Source organism: Calonectris borealis, chromosome Z, assembly GCF_964195595.1.
Source record: "Calonectris borealis chromosome Z, bCalBor7.hap1.2, whole genome shotgun sequence".
Lineage (NCBI taxonomy): Eukaryota > Metazoa > Chordata > Aves > Procellariiformes > Procellariidae > Calonectris > Calonectris borealis.
In genome coordinates, this window is record NC_134352.1 from 56,001,648 (window position 1) to 56,019,967 (window position 18,320).

Genomic DNA, 18,320 nt, shown 5'->3' on the forward strand with positions numbered 1-18,320 from the left:
AAAAATCCTCATGTCACAGTATCTTTAGATACCACAACACCTTTTGAAAATCTTCCAGTGTCTGAAAAAAATTCTACTATAATTCAATCCCAAGTCATATTTGGTCATTCTGGAAGACTGACTTCAAATTATAACACTATTCAGAGAACAAATATAGATCATTCAGTTATCAGATGTTCCAGTCGTGACTAGAAGCTGGTCCAGTGTTTGTATAAGCACAGGAGAGGCAGATGACCAATAAGGTTAGTTGTTCAAAGAAGTATCATTTGTTTAAAGCACAAATTTATCCTTCAAGCAAATCGCATTTTGGTTAAACAGTGTTTCCATCCAATCATTTTAATATGGGCTGGGCATGTACCCAAAGCACTATTACTGGAGACAAGAAGCACTGAAATGAATGGTTTCAAGTTGCTTTGCAAGGCTGCTTTCCTCTTCTTTGAATAGAGGAAGAAGAAACACTCTTGTTAGCTTTGTTTATCAGTTCACAGATGCCATGTTTTTCCCCAGTCAAACATTTTGCTTTATCATGAAAGCAATGTGTGTTTTGGCTTCAAAGTCCAAGAAACACGATTATTCTTATTCAAAGCCAGTGTCTTTCTCATAATGGTGAGCTTGAGACAGGCTGAAAATAAACGGAAGCTTTTCTATGTGCAGTAATATCATGTTCCGGTATTATGTGGTAAAGAAACGTGCTCATTTCTAACATCTTTACAGGTTCTTTCCATTACATCATTAAATATTTAACCTGTAAGTTATCTTATCTTGGAAGGAAAAGTAAAACAATACTGTGAAGTATCTTTATACTGATATTAAGGTACAAAGGGCCTTACTGAACACTATTCAAAGCACAAAGTTGCTATTGTTGCAGGTTCATTTCTAAACAGAACCTCAAATTCCATGAAGAGCTGGATGAAATGCAGAAGCATTCAACCATACACTTCCTGCAGATTGATTATATTCATTCACATAGGTTTCTGCATTGCTTTAGAAATGTCTGTGTTGCAATAAAACTTACTAAAATAACTGTCACTGTCATCTGTTCCCTCATCATTCTAATCTCTGTCCGTCAAAAGTATAAATATACAGTACCTTGCAAGGGATTTCACTACATGGTTTCTCATACGCTACGATGTTTAATAAAGCTCTGCTTTAGCTACGGGAATGCACACTGAAGAGCAGTCTATATCAGAGGACTGCCTGTAGCAGGGGAAGGACTAAAATGCCTTGTATACTTCTCTGTATTGAAGCGTCTTGATCCAATTCAGAAGTTTGTTTAACTACTAGAATTAGCTACCTTGGGTGTATGTACTAATGTAGACAAGAAACAAAGTATGTCCCAGCACACTGGTAAAATTACAAATGCAGCAAGATGAGAGAAAAAACTACAAAATATCAGGGAAAGATCAGTTTAGAAAATGTGCCAGCAGTTTAGCAATAGAAGATACTAGTAGTAAAAGAAGTTAGAATTGCTAAGTGATGATGACAGTGTGAGACTCCTTAAGTTTGTTTAACTGCAAGCCATTAAAGCTACTTGAGGTATTTTATAAAGCCTTATATGCTAGATCAAAGTTTGCCTTCAGTACAAATAATAATTACATCAAAGTACATGCTGCAAGTGATTTATTTTCATAGAGATGCTCTGAACACTCTACAGCAGAAACAAAAAACACTGTGTATCACTGCTCTAGACTCTGGTGTCTGTAAATCCAGAGTACACTCCCCATCATTATGTCATTTTTCAAAAAAAAAGTGAATGTATCACTTGGCTAATAAGTACACACTAAGCCTTTTGTTTACCTTCTTAAAAACAAAGTGCAACATAATTTTATTATTACATAAAACTACTACAATCAAGAAACTCAAGAGCACAGGTAATAACAGGTGAGAAACTAAATCATCTAACTCAGCTTTCAAACTAGTATTTTTAACTATTGCACAGGATTTCAGTAATTAACTGAACTTAATTCAGTTCAACAAAACTAGTAGTACAAAGTATTCCTTTTTAATTAATAACTTGCTTTGCTATTGCTCCTTCATTTGTACTCGTTAGTTTTCTTCTTAAGAAAAAGTCACAAAGAAGGGAGAAAATGTTTATTCTCTTGGAAAGAAATTCACAGTTCTACTTGGGGATAAAAGAATCATGCATCAGCAGGAACACCTTCTTCACTAAGCGCCCAAAACAGCCCTTCCGCCCTGTCTCTCTCTAACAAAAATACCAATATCTGTACATGCGGTCTTTCAGTAGGACTCATTAACTGTTTCAAATTAAACTTTATATATATTCCAAAAGCGTATTAAAAAAACTTGCAAAACAGAACTGGTGTTAAAACTACCGTAACAAACATGCTTGACTGTATTATTTGTATATATACACCCAGAAGATGCAATCTAAGCATAAGAAACATGAAGAATATTAGAAATCTCATGACACTCATTATTTTATAAACTGTTTGACCATTTTGAATTTTAATTTGTAAAACTTAAGTTTACAAACTGAGACTTTATGGGCATTTAGATTCCCACATCATCTGCCAAAAAGAACACTCTACATTTCGCTGCAGAAAAACTTGAAAGTTCAGTAACTAAACTGGCAGAAATTAAAGCTAGTCTGACTGTCAGCTGAACCATAAGGTCTCTTGAGCAAACGGATCTCAACATCACAGAAAAAACATAATATGCAAGGTAATGCAATATAACAATTTAAATCTCTTCTGAACTACTGCGTAAAGGCATAATTAAGATGTGTTTGGATCGTTTACTTATGATTATATGCTGTATTATAAAATTGAAGAATTCCTTTTTATTCATAGTAAATGTTACAGTAGTCTCCTTTCTGCCTTTGTTGGTAAATATTAGCATTTACTAACTAAAAATATAATCTGACACTAACAGAAATACTTTACTGCATTGATTCCATGAGATCCTTTTAGGTGATTTAAACATTCTAAACCAACTACTCAGAAAAGTCTACTCCTGCATTACACACAAGAAAACGGGAGCACAGGAAGTTTCATTGATTTAGAGTAATGATGATATTGGTAGAGACACGAACTATTTCATTAACCATCTGCTATTTTCCACTAAGATAACAATATCTGATTGGTTTAAAAACTACAAAACATTACAGGCATCATTTCAAGCACAAAAGATGGTTTATATTAAGAGTTGAAGTCAGTGTACCAACAAATAGAGTAGTTGTTATCCAGATTATAATTCCACATTATCAACTTCCGATGCCGAAATTTAATTATTTCATTCTTTTCTTCTGCACCTTCTGACAAGAAAATCTTAAATACAATAGCCTTGATTTTAAAAGCTAGAAAAAGAAACTTACCCAATTTAAGACCTGGTCCTAACGTAAGACCTGATCAAAAGTCACCATATTCTGACTCCTATAAACTCTACTGCCACCTTTGTTGTGTCTACCTTGCACCTCGAATTTTTAAATGCTGGTGCCGAAATAGTCCACTTTACTGCTGTGAGCACAGCACCAGCTACGAAATGAGATTTTATTTCCACGTGAGACAAGATCTCATCTTTACCTTTAAGACTCTTAACAGAAGAGTCTATGTATCACCTATCCCTGCCCTTGTTTCTGTGTTCTCCATGCCTTGCAATTTTTTTTTAATCACCAAAAGATACTGCATCTTAATAAAGCCACAGTTTCATCCTCTTTCATGCTTTCATCCTTCACCTTTCTGAAACATCTGTAAACCCTATTTATCAAACTAGATACGCTTCTGTCACCCAACTCCTCAACTATTTCTTTCATTCACAGGTCTTTAAATTTCCTTATTCTTTGTGACCAGACTTCTAAAGTAATGAGATGCTGGATCACCCCTCGCCAATACATGTGAACATTATTTTAATACAAAGAACTGCAGTTCATTCTTTGGGGCAAAAGATTAATGAAAACTACTAAAAGAAGCTTCTATCATCCAAAAAAAACTCGGCACTACTATTTATTTTCACAAGATAAATACCAATTAAATGTACATACAATCTGCAAGTCTGTACAAGCACAGAAATTGGTAATACAAAACTCTCTTTGCAATAGTTTAACCCCAGTAAGAAGTAAAAACCCTACTTACTGAAACAGCTATCATGGTGCTGTCAGGCCGCCATTCTGCTTGTTTATAAGGTCCAAATTGAGAAGCTGCTTTTGATAGTTCCTTGTAGCTTACAATTAATACACTAGGCTGGAGGAAAAAAAAAGTAATAAAATTACATCTCATGTCTAGAAGGAATGGGATGTTTGTTACATTGTGATATAACTGTAAACAACTGTTTCCATAGCAACAACACGTTTCCCTTGAAGAGGGAGGTTAAAAAATTAGTGCATATCTGACAATGGTGCTTTCAAAGGGAGTTTATGCAGTACTCCTGCCACACGGTCATTCATAATCTCACTCTTTCAAACCCAGGACATTTAAATAAAATACTTCATTTGCCCAGAAAGGAGTCATTACAGAATACAGAAGTAGTTTCAAGTTAGACAAAGGGTGACTGATGCTTAAGACGAACAAAAGCACCTCAAACAGGCTCCTATAATGAAAAGGACTGTCAGATTAACTATAATGAAATATTCTATAGAATATTTGAGTATTTGGTATAATCCATCTGCTTGTTTTCTAATGAATGGATGGGCCATTGTATTAAAGAGAATGATAATCAGGAAATCTGTTTTATATCTCTTCAAGAACAGGTTGCCAGAAATTGTGCAAAAAATCCACCTCTACAGTTTGCTGAAAAGATTTTGCATATGATGAGATGCACCCACTAGCACTTTTCCTCCTTGGAATGGAGAAGAGTTTTGGGGTCATGAAGCCCGGACAAAGCTACCACAGGCGCTAAGTCTTCATTCCCTTTCACAAAAGCAGTTTAGAGCTGTGACACAAAAACCTAACAGAAAGTTACCCTTCCTTGCTCCAGCGCTTAGAAACATTCTTCCTCCTTAAATATATTTAAGAACTGTTTGTACTTTCTTGCTCTTGAACCAATAATAGCTTTCAGCTTAGATAGGTATTCCTCCTTTGCTGCCCTCCACCACTGGGAGGTGGGGATGGAGAAATATGTGCATATATATTAGTTAGATGACAACTGCACTTCATCAGCCTTCAGTAAAATTAAACAAGCCACAATCTTCTTTTTGTAAAAGAATTCTCCCCTCATCTTCGTAACAAATGCTCTCCCTAACTTCATCAATGCCAATTTCTCTTCAGAGTTGTAGCAGCAAACTCTGTACCAAAAAGAGCACACTTCTTCAGCCCCTGGAAGGGAACCAAAAAGCTAAACTGTAATCACTCTTTTTGCTGAAAGTAATTATGAAACCACTTGGCAAAGCTTGTCATCCACCACTAGGACCACAGGTGATGGCAACTTACTATTGTTATTAGCTAATTTACTTGCTCAAATGGCAGAAGCTGGTACAACAAATCTAAAAACATTAATTCTACCCAGAAATCATGTGGGTGTCTGCTACCCCAGAATTCAGTGGGTATCTACTACCAAAATATTTGGAATCAGTTGCTTCAGTTTCCCTTAAGAAAAAGTAGAGTAACCAAAAAATTAATTTAAAAGGAAAAATAGTATGAAACAAAGTAATCAAATGTTTTCACCATACATATAAATAAGGAGCTGAATTAATGTCACACAGGCAGTCTTGGCCTTGCTAAATTCATAGTATAACTTTGCATCCTGTAACCAGCATTATTACTTAAACTTCACACCCACACAGAACTGAATTATCAAAAATAAAGTTAAATATTTATACTGTAAAGTATAACAAGCAAACTAATCTTTACCCTAAGAACTATTTATAGCAGCTTTTTCAATTCATGTGGCTTCTTTTGCAGATATTTGCAAAAACAAGTTATCTAACATTAAATAGATAACTAATTATTCGTAACAGATTCTTACTGATTGTTCTCATGAATTACATAGCCTTTCACTGCTCGGCTTAGACCCACCTTAACTGCCTTAGATATACAGACAAAAAATTGCATTGTGACAGTACAATCTTGGTAATCTGCATCATTAGTGCAGATTTGGAGACCAATCTTAAAGCACTTCTGTGCTTCAAGCGTTTTAATAGCAGGCAAAAAAACGTTATAGAAGCTCATAAATACACAATAATTTTCTTTCTGTATTGCTACTTCTACAGAACATAATGACAGTATTTATACTGTAATGTTCTTGTGACATTTATTCACAAGAAAGCTGCTATTACACCTTAGAACCTGGAAGAACATTCTGCATCCACAGCAGCTATAAAATTTATACAAATTGATTTCTAGACTGGTCTCATTTTGTGCCTTACAGATGAGGACTAAAGAAGTTAACATTAAGAGTGCAAGCAATTATTTTTATCTTTTTGCAGTTTAAATAGCTTCTTTTCTTATTAGAAAGCAGACCCACTTCTAATTCAATAGGTCACAAAGGTACCTAGCTAATGGTTAAACCATAAATATTTCACTGATACAATTTATTTCCACATACTCCACAACTCAAAAGCATTATTTCACATGTGAGGAAAACCCTAACGTACAAACTTTATCCCGGTTTACAAACTTCCCACAAAAGTGTGAATTGCTACAATGTTAACAAAGCTAGAATATCCTGCTCTGCTCATGCAAGAGAAAGATAAATGGTCATCTTACATCTGAAGTCATTTATTACATCTGAAGTGACCGAAGATGTATAATGGCACAGGAGTATGTTCTATAAACAGGAGTATATCAGCCTAATTTTAATTAGTTGCCCCAAGTAGAGCAAGCCATTAAACACACATTTTAACAAAAATAAGGGCCCAGTTAGTACAATACTTTTCTCTGGTTAGTTTTAGATATTTAACTCATAGCCTGTACAGAAACAGTAGGGGTTTAGACTCTATTACACAGAATTTTCCCTAAATCTTTACATCTGTTTCTGTTGGAAAAACCGCTTCTCCACTTCAGCTTCAAGAAAGCTCCATGTTTTTTCCCTCTTCACACTTCTGCATGCAGCTACTAAAACTATAAAGAAATCTAGTTAAGTTAAACCAATGAAATATGCACACTGTCTCAAATAAGCCAAGATATTGATCCTCCTTCTTTATAATGCTTAAAATCTGCTTGCTGAAGTATTAATGGTGGAGCCACAGCTTTTGGAGAAACTGGTGATTGAGAAACACAGCAAGTGACCTTTATTAACTCTTAATAAAGAGTTATTTAAAAAAAAAAATTTCTACAGAACAGAAGTAAACACCTTCACTTTTTAACGAAGAAAGAACAGAAGACTAAGGAAGAAAGAACTGAGTAAGCAAGTCTTTCCTCAAATTGCAACTTCAAACTAGCAAAAGCTTCCCAAATAGGTAAGAAGCATATCTGGCATTTTACAATCTGCTGCAGAGAACATCTAGCATTTTGATATAGTACATTTTGCCTCTCAGGAGGAATATAAGGTCAGGCAAAACAGAAGCTCCCACTCACTTATGCACAGGACAGTGGTGGTGGATGCTCACAGGATAACAAAAATGGTGAAAAGAAAAAAAAAAGGGAAAGGTAACCTTAAAAAGAAGATAGTGGTATCATTACCAAAGAGTAAACAAATTTTCCAGCGCTCTAGTTAATGCTACTGAAAAGAGAGAAACAGAACTTCTTGTTCCCACAGTTAAACACACTTTATCTCCTTTCTTTTTTATACATCATTCAGCTACCTTGGCTACCTTTTCATAGGGCCACTTTCCACAGGAGCTCTTACTCCGAAATCTTTACGCTTCTCAACAATGCCTTTCTAGCATAAAACATGCCTTTTTTTACAGATGTGAGATTATGACAACATTCGCAAGAGACAGCTGAAAGCAAATGTGGTTTGGATGACCGATACTGAATTAGAGGAATTGCACTATTTATAAAAGAGTAAGGCAGCAAGTTAGTTTCACAAGCAAAGACACCTAACTCAAGTTACTTTAAAATTGACTTTTGTTCATTATCAGTTTTAGTACATTGAGAATTCCTCTGGACCTTGCACTAAGAAAGATGAGCTCTGCATCAACACCAGGACAAAATACCTAAGCAAATAATTTAAAAAATTACCACAAAACAACACTCAAAACAAAATCCATGAAATAATTTAAAATTGTTACTATTTTACTTAATTCTTCCTGACCAAATACAACATCTTTCCTATTTCCCTTTTTTAAGAAATAACTATGAGCAGCATAAGTAGTCTCAGAACACTGAACCATATAAAGTAGTTTTTATGAAGAAAGCTATCAAGATATACCATCCTTGCAGCAAATTCTCTCAGCAAGCTTAGACATGGGATATTACCACTTCACTTGTCTAAACACAAACATGCTATCACATTTGATGTAAATGCAAATCAAGTAGACATTTAAACCCTAAACTAAGATGTGAATGTTGCTCTGAACAGGCTGTCTTTAAATAGGACAAGTAGTACAGACTTGAACAGCAAACTCATAGGAGCAAGTGCCAGTCCTAATTGAGGTGTTTAAAAGGCTTTGAAGAAAATGATACATTAACCAATTGGAGAGAGGTACAATCATTTGTTTAATCGACAGAATATAAAATAATGAAAAAATGAGTTTTCCTTAATTTGGATTCTGTGGTTTGCCTCCTGCAGGTTAATGACAAACTGAGCATATAGTGGATTTAGCAAGTTAATGGAAAACTACTGGACTAAGTTTGAGAAGTAAACACCTAATAGCACGTATGCATTCAGACATCGAAACTTCTTAGTGCTCCTTTATTTTTAGTTGCTTTCTCACCATTAATTCACTTGAACCCAGAAGGAAAGAGAGCAAGACAGGAACACTGCCATTTATAGTCACGCAAAAAATTACTAAAAATATGATGTAATACTCTTGCTCAGGCCTGTGGATGTTCCTGTAAGACACCACCATTCCCATAATTTTTATGCAAAACAAAGAAGTAGTTATTACATCTGTATTAAATATGAATAGCAAAATCATATCCTTGCCTAAATTCTAAGAATGCTGCATCAAGCAGTTGATACAGTCATACTCAAATTCTTATGTACTGCAAAAAGTTAAATGATTTTTTAAAAATACTGATAAAGTTGCACTGAATCCAATTATTTCTGCCCAAATAATACCCAAGAACACTGAGAAGTTCTGAATGTTTTGCATAGCCTATCCATGGCCAACATGTTCAGCTCTGAACTACATTTTTTATTTTGCTGTTTTTGTGGCAACTATAAATCCAAAGTAACTTGAATTTTAAACCCAAGTAAATTTCACAATCCTTAAAACTTCCTTCTCTCCTTTAAAGGATTCTCATCTTTAATGTCACCAATTCACTATTACTAATTTACTTTCCAAATAATTTTTTACATTTTATTATAGCTTTCAAACACTGAATATCTGGAAGGCTAGCAGCCTTTGCAGAACTGTTGTGTCTAGGAAGAAGATTCTTGTATTTGCTGAGAGCATGCAACAGTATTCGCAGCTGACAACATGGTATTATACAGGGGTTTGGGTTTTTTAATGTAACGTCAATACAAGAACCTGCATGGCCACAGATAATTGTTAAAATCCTAATATTCTCATCCCCTAACTATTTAGTATTCTGGACATCAAAAATTAATCTCATTTAGAATCAAGAGGCAATTTATTTCAAAAACACAAATGTTCTGTTTAGTTTTATAAGACAAATGCTTCAACACTGCATTAGGCTGTAGGCGTAAGACAAAAATCAAAACCACACTGTTCTGATGAGCTTACCATCTAAGTGGCAAAGACAAGGCTGGGAGAAAACAGAACAAAAGCCTGGTGACACTGTGCATTTTATTTTGTCATTATGTGGTCTGTGCTCCACTTTAAAAATCTACAAAGCTTTAAACTAATAACCCGAAAGGTCAGATGGAGAAAAGAAAAGCATGCATGCATGCATAAGGAAGAGAAAAATTCATTAGTAAGGACCAGAAGAAAAAAAAAAAAGACCACAAAAAGCCATTTTGTCAGTAACGGAGATACAAGGTGGTGATAAAAGAATTTCTAAAAGCAGAGTTAATTAGAAAAACATAACTCCTTTAATTCAGTTTTAAAAGCAGCTGAAAAGCTTAAGAGTCAGCAGAGTATCCATCCAACAAACACAGCAGACACAGCTCCCAATACTGTGCTTCAGATAAGCTACTGTGAAAGAGTTCAAAAAGCCAAAGTACATCAGAACTGTCAATCACTACCTTTCCCAAGTAAAAGTTTTCAGTTAACCTACTACTCAAAAACATTGCCAGTAAGAAAGGCCATATTCTGTGGATCTTTGCTGCTCCTCAGCCCCATGAATTACCAAGTGTTTAAATTTGGTTCAAATAGAATTGCGTGTGATGGAGAATAGACTTTCTAACCTCATCTCTGATCTCATACTGGCAAACAACTCTGCTACGTGCAACTAATTGGACAGTCAAAACTCACAACTGAGGATGCTTTTCTCTTCGTGGAAGTAATTCTGAGATGTCTTTCAGTGGTCATCTATTTTATATTAATACAGGAGACACTGAAAACCTGGTAAGGCCTACTGAATGTTCACATGACAATTTTACATTTCACATGATAAATCCATCAGTCTAACAGGTATTTCTCATTTCTTTATTATATAACCACAAATACATCTTTATAATAGAAGCAACAGCACAACTGTTACTGTTACTGACGTATAAAAAGAAATGGCCTTCTCAGGCAAATGTCTGATGGGTATCAGTAAGAGGTTAGTATCTCAGGGGTTAAATTACTAAGGAAAAAATACAGCAGAAGAGGCAAGACATCTTAGTTTGCACTGATGCTATCTGTGTCATATTGTTCACAATACACAACCACTTACATCATTATCAAGGCATCTATTGTCCATTTTGCAATCAAATTTCAGATAAAAATGCTACAGAGATTGTATCTAATCCTATCTAGGAAAAGACCACATAAAATAATTCAGTAAATTATTCTGCTTACAGTTCTGAGATGAAAGTATAATCTTGAAAGCACAGTGAAAACGTAATTTTTTTTTTCTTTTAATGGTTACTTGTAATAAAAAAGATTACAAAAACAACTGTGGTTTTTTTTAATATATTTATTTATATATCGTATGAACTATAAGCACTGCTATCACAAGTAACTCCTTTTATAGCATGCCAAAATTCCAAGTTACGGAGATCACTTCTCCAAGAGAAGCACAGTCCCCTGTTTTGTCTTATTTGTTTAAATAACGTGTATGTTTAGATTTAAAGTACATATCAAGTTCAACTCTAATACTGCAACAGCTAGGGACTGAAAAGCACATAAGAGTGAGTTATGAGAGCTGTCTGAATGTAGACTTATTCAGCAATCTAGGATTCTGACACGCACGCTTTCCCATAAGCTTATAGTTCACTTGAGTGATCTGAGTCAATATCAGATAACCACAAAAAACCAGGAAAGTTTAAAAACAAGGGTAGATGTAAATCATAAGCTGACAAGCACCTTGGTAATTAAGAAACGCTCCTCAAAATGAGTAGTTGGGGCAAGCTACTCTTGGCTTCAAAGACCTTACAAAACTGGTTTTGACTGGCAGAGTCATAGCAGATAGTCCAACAACTTCCAGGAGTTTTCATTAAATATTCAAGCCCAGTACTTATTTCTGTCATTGCCACAAGTTTGTTAAGATTCAAGAAAGGAAATGCTGAACTATATTTATACATACAACTACATCATCAGACTATTCTTGTTGCACACAATTCACTCTTCAACACTTACAGGGGGAACTCCACTCATCTATCACAACTCCTTCCTCAGTCGCATACATCTTGTCTTAATATCTAGAGCCCTGTGGGTGAATATCTAGAATTCCCTATACTGCCTCAAGCTCCTACTTCATGAGATAACCAAACCAATTTAAAATTAAAAGCCACTACTGTTAAAGGAGTAACACTTTCAATGAACCAACTACAATGCTCCTTTGATCCCCTCATGAGCTGAAAAAAGCAGGCTTCTATTTGTTCAGCAAGCTGAACAACCCTGTGAAAGCCATCACGAGTCCACCATAAGAGCCAGTAAAATACAGGTGCAAGCAGCCAAGATCATGACACTTCGGACTGCACAACTGCCACGTGAAACCTCACCTTTAGATCCCAAGTCAATCTATTAAACATCAATTACCTCATTTTAGCATTTCAGAAAGTTTCTTTCATGAATTGAAGTTTCTCATTTTAAGCATCCAAGTACTTAACATTACCAGAACAAAAACATTGACAAGCTTTCCAATGCTGTCAGTGAAAACAGTTTCATTGGCTCTTAGTGTCAGGGAATCTTCTGAGGTACCTAGGCCAAAAATACCTCTGATTTAAGAAAAATACTTGGAAGAGCGGTCTCCAAAGTGTGATGCATTTAATACACTCCATTGGGATGCAAGAAGAAAATATTTTTAGTACCATTAGTAAATGAAATAAAGTAAAAATTTAAAAATGTATTTCAGCTTTACCTCATTCTTTCTTTTTCTTTTCAAACACTGGAACAGGCTTCCTAGAGAGGTGGTCAATGCCCCAAGCCTGTCAGTGTTTTAGAGGCATTTGGACAACACTCTTAATAACATGCTTTAACTTTTGGTCAGCCCTGAAGTGGTCAGGCAGTTGGGCTAGATGATTGTTGTAGGTCTCTTCTATTCCACTCTATTTTTTAATTTCTATTTTGTATACGCTTGATAATGTGCATACTAGTACAGTAGCACATGCATATAATTAATAAATAAATAAATGTACACATATTTGGGGTGCATGCCCAAAAATCTTTCACCAATACTGGCGCATGATCAAAAACGTTCACCACTGATCAGTGGTCTTCTCTATCCACAATCTAATCTCTCCCTACAAAATAACAGGTAAAACAGTCAAGGACTTTTGGGCTCAAAAACACTAGCAGAATTCCATCTGGTTTTACCTCACCATTTACCCCAGTTTCTAATGTTAATACCTACATCGTTTCCAAACCAGAAAACAATCTACACTTTGAGATAAACTTTCCACAGTTCTACTTGTTCTTAGCACACGGTAGGTGAAAAGAAGCTTCAAACATTACCACCTCACTTGAAAAATACACATACTGACTGTAAATTCACATGCCTGGAAGTATTTCAAAGGGTCCCCAGTTCTTGAAAAATTCAAAAAAGAACTTCACCAGCCTCATCATTTCATTCTTACATGAAACCTTTCATATATAGTTGAGATAGTAATAAGTCTTAACAAGAACATTAGCCTGAAGGCTTTTCTACTTCAAGAAATTGAATTGGTTCAACCTGACCAGAACTTAGCCTTGTTCCAAAGAAAGTAATTCTGACAAATGAAAACATTTTCTAGAATGCAATAATTTTAGTTTGTTTTATAAAAGTCCAACATACGATTTTAAGCTTCACCTTCGAAACCAAGCAAAAACCAAAACCAAAACACAACAAAACAAAAAAAAACCCACCCAAAACCCCAGCTATATGCATAAAAATAATGCAAGAGATTCTCTTAAAAAATGCCCTTAACAGAAACCTTTGTCTCACAGGATTTTGCCAATGGCCGGATGTCTACAGAGGCGGTGAGATTGCAACATACTTTTTAGTCTAAGATCAGTCAGTGATCAAGCCTGGCAAAGTCAGCACCTTCCTCAAAAGCACCCATTACATACTGAATTAAAATGTATTTTAAAAATTTTAATGACCTGTAAGTTTGCTCAACTTTTCTGAGTTTTTTTTTCGAGTGAATTCTTTCAGTTCTGTCTGTAGCCAGTGATACAACATTTAACATTTCAAAACAAGTCCAAACATGTAAGTTAATGAACGTCGTCTTCAGGAATAGACGATGAAGCAAACTACAATCTAGACAACAGGGCACATCTTGAGAAGCATTCTACAAGCCTGTTCTTTTTTATGTATTTTCCTGGAAAAGATCAGTTGTACTCTGTTGACGGACTACAACTATAGGTTTAACAACTGGCAAAAGACGGAAGAGCGTACACTTTATCTACACTGTGTGCCACAAACCTAAGAAAACAGAGGCCACATGTTCACACAGCATAGTTACTGGACTGGTATGTCCTAGTTGGATATTTGTATAGGTTAAAAAAACAGCATCAGCACCCCACCCAGGAACTAATGAACAGCCATGCAAAGTGCAACAGAAGATAAAGTGATAAAATCTCAGCATAACTTAAAAAAAGATTTTAAGGCTATGACTGTCATTTGATACCTTTCAGTATCAGCTTTCTAAAATTGGATTGTTAGTTTTCTCCTGTAATCTGAGATGAACTCTATAAATTGTCTGGAATTGGAGATATTTATAGACAGATTTAGGGTCTAATCTAAGCCGTATTTAAAAGGATCCAGCATCAAAATCTAAACCCAATACCACAGCTGTTTCATTGACTGCATCAAGTCAAACTGACAAACAGCGCTTTTGTTACCACACTAATTCAAAGTGAATTAAAAGCAAGGCATTTAATGTCAATTATTCACGTAGTCTCAAACTGGATGCTGCTAGAGCAGCAACTTCCATGCAAAAGCCGTGACAATTCTTCTGTTCAGGGCTGCAAAACTTTTAAACTTTTCTTAAAAAGAAAAGTTTATGAACTTCTTTGTTATATCGTTACACAGAATGTTGTAGTCTGCTCTGTGTTTTACAAAAAATGCGTTTCATATCTCCTACATTCATATGTTCTTTTATGTATATAAAACACAGAACATGTGAAGGCAGAAGACATGAAGCATATTTGCAAAAAAGGCACTGCTACAAACACTTTATATTAAGCTTAAGCACTATTTAAAGTCAAAGTGAAAAAAAAAAAGTTGGTTATAAGTCTCCTTGTCAGGAATAACAGGTGTTAACTCCACCTAGATTGATCTTACATATTTTCTTAACACTACATTGCTCTCAGTAAACATCGTGGTTTAACCACTCTGATTCACAAATAATGAAGCATTCTGTAAGCTTTAGTCCCAAATTACAGCTCTTTCCGGAAGAGGAACGAAAAAAAACATTTTACAGATGAGAGGGCTTTTCAGCTGGGAGAGCAGGGTCTGAGGGCTAACAGGAGGATGGGTACTCACCCTGCAGTACCAGATGCTTAGCTGAGATGGGGACAACACTGCGAAGAGAGCTCTCTGGGGATCCGTCTGGATGTGAAGAGGTTGCTCCAGGGACTCCAGAGGACACAACAGCCTCTTGGGCCAGCCGCTGAGAAAATACATGACTGTAGATTTCCCTCCTCCCGCGAAGCGGGCTCTCGGCTTACTCTAGCCTAGGCGGGGGACGGCGGGGACATCAGCCGAAGGAGAGATGCGGAGGGCTCGCTGCCAGCTCGACGGCCTCCGGACGAAGGGCTCTGACCACCGGCCCGGGGCCGATCATGCATAATCACCGGCAAAGCGACGGGACCCCTCGGCTCACCACCACCGCCCGCGCCCGGGAGGGAAGCGGCCAAGGCCTCCCCGCCGCTGGGGCCGCGGGCCGTCGCCCCCAGCCGCCGCCGCCGCCGCCGGTGCTCTAGTGGGGGCGGGGAGCGCCGCAGCCGCCGAGGGTAAAGGCGGAGGCGAAACCGGGGAGGGGCGAGAGCCAAGCGGGCCGCGGCCTGAGGGAGGCGGCGGGGGAGGCGGCCGGTCACTGCTCCGAGCGGGCCCGCGGGAGCTGCGGCGGCTGCAGCGGCGGCTCCTCCTTCCTGCGGGTGCCTCGCCCGCCGGCTCTCCGTGTCGCTGTCGTCGTCGCCGCCGCCGAGGCCCCCGCCGCCATCTCCCCCCTCCCCCTTCTCCTCCTCTCCTCCTCCTCCTCCCCCGCTACGGCGTCTGAACGCCGCGGCCCCGAGCGCGACGGCGGCCCCGCGGCCGAGGGAGGGGGAGGGCGGGGCGGGGCCGGGCGCGGAGGCGCCCATTGGCCCCGGCGGCGGGACCGCGCGGAAGTGACGTCAGAGGCGTCTGAGGCTCCCGCCCCCGGCCCCGAGAGCAACCGTCTCAAGGTTCCGGGCGAAAAGGCGCGCGCCGGCGTCGGCAGTCGGGGAGGGAATGGGCGGGGGGGCGCATGCGCATGCGGGGGGCAGGGAAGGGCGGAAAGGGATGTTCTGCGCAAGCGCGCAAGGGCGCTGCCCGCCGCTTCGAGGGGGTGGGCGGTGTCTGGTGGCGGTCAGCGCATGCGCGAGGGGTGCCTGGCCGTTGGGCGAGGAGCCGTCGCCCTGCCGTGACGGGGGCGCGCGGGGGCTGCCGCGAGTGGTCGGTGAGGGGCCGGGGCGGTAAAACCGGCTCCGAACTGGCAAGGCGGGAGCCTGCGGTGCTCGGGTACGGCTCGACCTCTGGCTCCTGCTGCCCGCGGTCGGGCTGCTCACGCCTCACAGCCCAGGCAGGCCCCGGCCTGCGTCGGGGCTTGGTGCTGTCGGAGCCTTTGCAGGAAGTAGGTCCTTTTCGCACCCAGCCTACGGAGATGAAGAGGTTGCTTAGTGACAGGGGGGTGCCAGGGCGGGCTGCTGTAGGGGATAAAGACAAGTCTGGGTAAGAAGGACCTGTGGGTCGCCAGCATGGACGTTGCCGTGGAGGCTGTGTTGTGGGGACAAGATGAGTGCAGGCGCAGGGAACAGTTGGTCATGCAGTGGCTATTGCAGCGTCCTGGTTTTGACGTCAAGCTTCTGCCAGATGCTGGCACAAACATTTCTCCCAAGTGATGAGTTGGGTCAAGGATCTGGTTCATTTAAAAAAAAAAACCAACCTTTTTTTTTCACTAGGTTATTTTTCATCTGAGACCTGTTCCTTAATCTTGTTTCCATGATTGCCCAAATGCCTTTATTCACAAATTAAGGAGAAAGCAGGGGCATGTGGTACAAAGGATGAAAAGCAGAAACTAAAGCTATAGCTTTAGATGTAGTGAATGAGGCTTGTTAGTCTCCTCTTGTAATTGGTAAATAAAAGGAGATGGAAGAGAACTAATGGTAGGTGTGCACACCATTGCAAGGGCAGTGCCTGCGTTGGAAAGAAACGGCTACTGGTAGAAATAACCAGAAAAATGTACTGAACCAGTCACTGCTAGTTAGAGGAGTTCCTCTGGATGGACCTGTCTTGAAACAGGTTTCACTGCATGCAAATTACCCTGTTCCCTTCAAAGAACACGGTTTGTCCCCACACCTAAGGCCTGCTCTCTCCTAACATCTTTCTGGTAATAAATTGTTGTTACTATATAAACATCATGTTCCAGCTGAAATATTTCTCTCTGAACACAAACACAAAAAGATAATTGAGTTATAAGGATGTATATATTCGAATCCAGACAAAACTCCTTATACCTTGAAAAAAAATTTAGTAAAGGAGCAAAACCCCAAGATAATTCATACCTTGGACTTTAAGTGGGCAACTTGGAAATGCCTTACTATCAAAGTCCCTGGTGTCAGATAGATGCCAATCAGTGCTTCTTCTACAAACACCCTCTTTGCTATATCTCTTCCCTGAACCCTTTTGGGCCTGCTTTTTTGATAGCTAGCCTTCTAGATTAGGAAATGGAAATCCTATTCAGGAGTGTAAGAGCATCTCATTTATTAACTCCACTTCTATTCCTCATACTGCGAAATAAATGGCGCAAAATACATGCTGAAGAATAGATATGACTTTTAGGATGATCCTTCTTCTGGATTAATTACATTTTGCCAAGTTCATCTTACTTGATGAAAGTACAGAGAAATCTCTTAAAGAAAATCCATGAAACAATAACTGAGGGACCTGCGTGTCTTTCATACTTCTTTGTAGCTTCCTTAGTGAATGCTACAGCATCCTAACACGTGTACACCTAAGAGGCAAGCATGCTTCCAGCTCGTGCTGTTCCTGCAGAACAATGCCAGGTTGTGTGCTGAGAGCAGCATTAATGAAGGAAACGGCTACTGCTGTTAATAGCAAGTACATTGTAGGATTTTGTTGTAACCATACATTGTGCAAAAAGTAAAGAGACTGAAGTCTTCATAATGTTTGCATTGCTGGTATTGTTGCTTTCTTTGTGGAGGGGCCTGAGGCACATAATTGAAATTAGAAGTAATGATGGTGCAGTGTTTTGTTAAAAGTGACTACCAGAATCCTCACATCAGTGATACGAATATGATCTAAACTATGTTGGTTTTGGTACATTTTTGTGGGCTGAATCAAGAACATACTTAGATGCCTAGAACGGTAATTTGGTAATAATAGACTTTTTTTAATCATAGGCTGTTTGTACTTGAATACAAAAACATAAGCACATTTCTCAGTTTTGTGGTGTGGGAATGTAATTCATAATACCCTGGTATGCAGAAGTTGTGTAGAAATGAAATGCATGCCGGGGACCAAGCACAC

General features: G+C 38.6%; 1 protein-coding gene across 14 annotated transcripts in view; it reads right to left on the reverse strand.

Annotated features, from left to right (window-relative positions):
• The window catches only part of RIC1 (RIC1 partner of RAB6A GEF complex), a 51,437-nt gene extending 35,613 nt beyond the window's left edge, over positions 1 to 15,824 (reverse strand). For 3 of the 14 annotated variants that reach the window (XM_075138036.1, XM_075138035.1, XM_075138034.1), the window contains exons 1-2: positions 15,075 to 15,820; positions 4,092 to 4,199 (exon numbers count right to left, since the gene is read on the reverse strand). In XM_075138036.1, coding sequence (XP_074994137.1) covers positions 4,092 to 4,199; positions 15,075 to 15,215 — 249 coding nt within the window. In that variant the 5' untranslated portion in view covers positions 15,216 to 15,820. Of the gene's footprint in view, positions 1 to 4,091; positions 4,201 to 15,074 lie in introns of those variants that run through there. The other 11 variants (XR_012671055.1, XM_075138045.1, XM_075138033.1 and 8 more) reach the window with 8 other exon arrangements.
• Positions 15,825 to 18,320: the final 2,496 nt, after the last annotated feature.